Source organism: Dioscorea cayenensis, chromosome 1, assembly GCF_009730915.1.
Source record: "Dioscorea cayenensis subsp. rotundata cultivar TDr96_F1 chromosome 1, TDr96_F1_v2_PseudoChromosome.rev07_lg8_w22 25.fasta, whole genome shotgun sequence".
Classification (NCBI taxonomy): domain Eukaryota; kingdom Viridiplantae; phylum Streptophyta; class Magnoliopsida; order Dioscoreales; family Dioscoreaceae; genus Dioscorea; species Dioscorea cayenensis.
Window position 1 is genome coordinate 19,015,977 of NC_052471.1, and position 2,768 is coordinate 19,018,744.

At 37.1% G+C, this 2,768-nt stretch overlaps 1 protein-coding gene across 1 annotated transcript; it reads right to left on the reverse strand.

Annotated features, from left to right (window-relative positions):
• Positions 1 to 6: 6 nt before the first annotated feature.
• Positions 7 to 2,081, reverse strand: LOC120278117. The gene is made up of 3 exons (XM_039285069.1): positions 1,925 to 2,081; positions 1,600 to 1,860; positions 7 to 1,505 (listed from the first exon to the last, which is right to left on the reverse strand). Exons 2-3 carry the CDS (start codon positions 1,856 to 1,858, stop codon positions 1,459 to 1,461), a joined length of 306 nt encoding a protein of 101 aa, XP_039141003.1. The 5' UTR covers positions 1,859 to 1,860; positions 1,925 to 2,081; the 3' UTR covers positions 7 to 1,458.
• Positions 2,082 to 2,768: the final 687 nt, after the last annotated feature.

Consider the following 2,768-nt stretch of genomic DNA (forward strand, 5'->3'; position numbering starts at 1 on the left):
TATTGTTGGAATAATGGTATATCCTTACAGAATCTGGCTAGAATAATGTTCACCTAAGATTTAATACATACGCTAATGACAAGGTCAAGCACCTGGGAGCATTGTGAGGTAGTTGTTACTCCAACTAGTGTATAACTATTAATAAATTAGTTTGTATCACAATTAATATATTGATCAGTAACATCTACTACAGCATAAATACTGGTGCTATAATACTATGACTACCGCAAAAACTATTGGAAGTGAAAGAAGTTTGCCAAGAGTTAAACTAATATATATATATATATACATACATACAAATAAATATAAAATATATATATATATATATATGGTTTCATGGGCAATTAACTTAAGTATTGCACATGGTGAGTCTTGCGCAGATGTGACCAATTTAGGTGCATCAAATGCAACAGCTGGTGCTCATTAAAACACTCCATACAAAATTGCAGCAAGTCATTTCCTGGTAAATTCTACTTTAACTGTTTCTTGCGTTCACTGCATGTTGGTTTCTTTATCAACTGTAAAATAGATTTTCCACCGATTAATTATGACAGATCAACAACCATTAGATTGTTTATCTTGTGAATTCATTTGTTCATATAGTGACACCACAGGTAAACGTTTATGCACACACATACACACCATTGACATATTCTAGTCTGCAAATTGCTTTATTAGTGTCTACGACATGTTTGGCTGTCAACCTAATTTTCAATTTGTCATTCATATAAGTTTAAGCTTTTATTTTTCATCATCCTACAGGCACACTAGACATTGACTCACTATATGTATATAACGTACCTGGTTGTAAATGGCCCAGTCTGTTTTGTGCCCCCTTGTTCAGTGTTCACAAAGCTTGTCTTTTAATCATCTTGCTCTGTCACCCAACTACTGATAATCATCCCCAAGCATCTCTTGCCAAGAGTTCACAGATCCACGATACATCAGATTACATGATATCATGGCAGCTATCATTTGAATATCAACAATTGGTTATCTTAAAAGATGCCTAACTTCCTAATTTTTTTCATGGCCTACACTCCACTAAAGAAACCTTACAAAGAAAGCAACCTTACAAAAAATTAATCCCCAAGCAACCTTCCTAATTTTTTCAGAGTATTAATTTTTTCAGACAATACTCTGGAGCCAATCCCAGTTGCACCTAATTTTTTTCAAACCTCACTCCCAACTATTCCTCCTTGCCCTACAAGTTCCACCCCTATCTATCCCTATCCATAAAAAGCCAAAGAGGCACAAAAAAGCCTAGCCATTCCCACAATCCTTAACCTAACTAATAATCACACAATTTCTGTTCTAATCTGTCACTATGAACAACACCAGAAAATCAAATTTAACGACAATAATCAACAACAAAGGTGTACCTAGAGACGAGTTCTTGCCAATGAATTCATGGCTACTCTTCCACCTCCTTTCGTTGTGCCCTGCCAGCCTCCTCCTTCAGCTAGCTCTGCTTCGCAACGTCAAACTCCAATACTGCATGAAACCTATCCATTATCCAACACCATCATCAATCAAGGGTTTCGACAAAAATCTACAGAGAGGGTGAGAGAGAGAGAGAGAGAGAGAGAGAGAGGGAACCTGCTGCATTGTTGACAAAACCCTGCTCAACACCCAGGAGGATGACCTTCGGAGCCTCAGAATGAGTTTTGATAACCTCGTTGGGGAACTGGTACTTGAGGGTGAAGGGCGGGTTGCCGAAAAGAGAACGAGAGAGGCAAGCAGAGAGATTGGAGAGGGTGGAATGGCGATTGACGATGACGACGATGCGAGCCTCGCCAGTCTCCACCAAGATAGCAGAGAGATTTTCCAGTGGAGCGGGGAATAATATAGCCGCCATAGCTGCACATGAGGCGATGCTTGGGGGCCAGAGAATAGGAGAAGAAGGGTTCGTCCGAGGACTCACCGCCGTGGGAGCGAGGCGAGGAATCCACGGAGTCTGCATAGCCAACAACAACGCCTCCGCTTCCAACATCACAGCGCTGCTCGGAACCATCGGCGATGATGGGGGGTTTGCTTCTTCTCTCCTTCGGCTTCGGAGGAGTGTCCCAGAGAGAAGAAAGTATCGCAAGAGAATTGATGCCCTTTGGAGAAATATCAACTAAATATTTATCTTTTTATTAATTTAGCCCCTCCGTTTTTTAACAATTATAAACTATTGAAAGCTCATCCTAATTGTTGAAAACTCTTTCAAGTAAAAGCATTTTTACAAATAACCCTTTAAAATTTTTTGAAAAAACTGATGATTAAAATTCTTTTGAAATAATTTCATTGGGTTAAATTTTTTATTGTTGGAAAAAATTTGGCCAAAAATAATTTTTATTTTAAGTAGCGACTATTACAAGAATTAGCTACTATAAAAATTATTATAAAATTATAGTAGCTAATTCAAAAATTTGCCGCTAAAATAAAAAATCCATTGCTATAGAGATTTACAGTGACAAATTTATAAATTTGCCGCTAAATTTAGTCACTATAGCCTAACTTTCTTGTAGTGAAGTAAGTATTCGGTCACAATAAAAGCATATTGTGTGAAATACTATATATATAAGGAAAAAAAAAATTCTCAATATTTATGAAATAATGATATTCTTATAAAATATGTTTCTTAAATAGTTTTTTTGAATGATGTGCATGATACAGTGGCTTACATGCCAATTTTTGGAAAAAAAGGCTTAATTTCTCGATTTCATTGTCCTTATTCCTAAAGTGGATACGCCTGAGTACTCGGGTGACTACAGACCTATCAG

Excerpts from the sequence above, each read along its gene's own strand:
- LOC120278117 (XM_039285069.1), bottom strand. The coding sequence starts at position 1,858 with ATGGCGGCTATATTATTCCCCGCTCCACTGGAAAATCTCTCTGCTATC. Across the intron at positions 1,506-1,599 it reads TTTTGTCAACAATGCAGCAG|GTTTCATGCAGTATTGGAGT; the intron begins GTTCCCTCTCTC and ends GATAATGGATAG.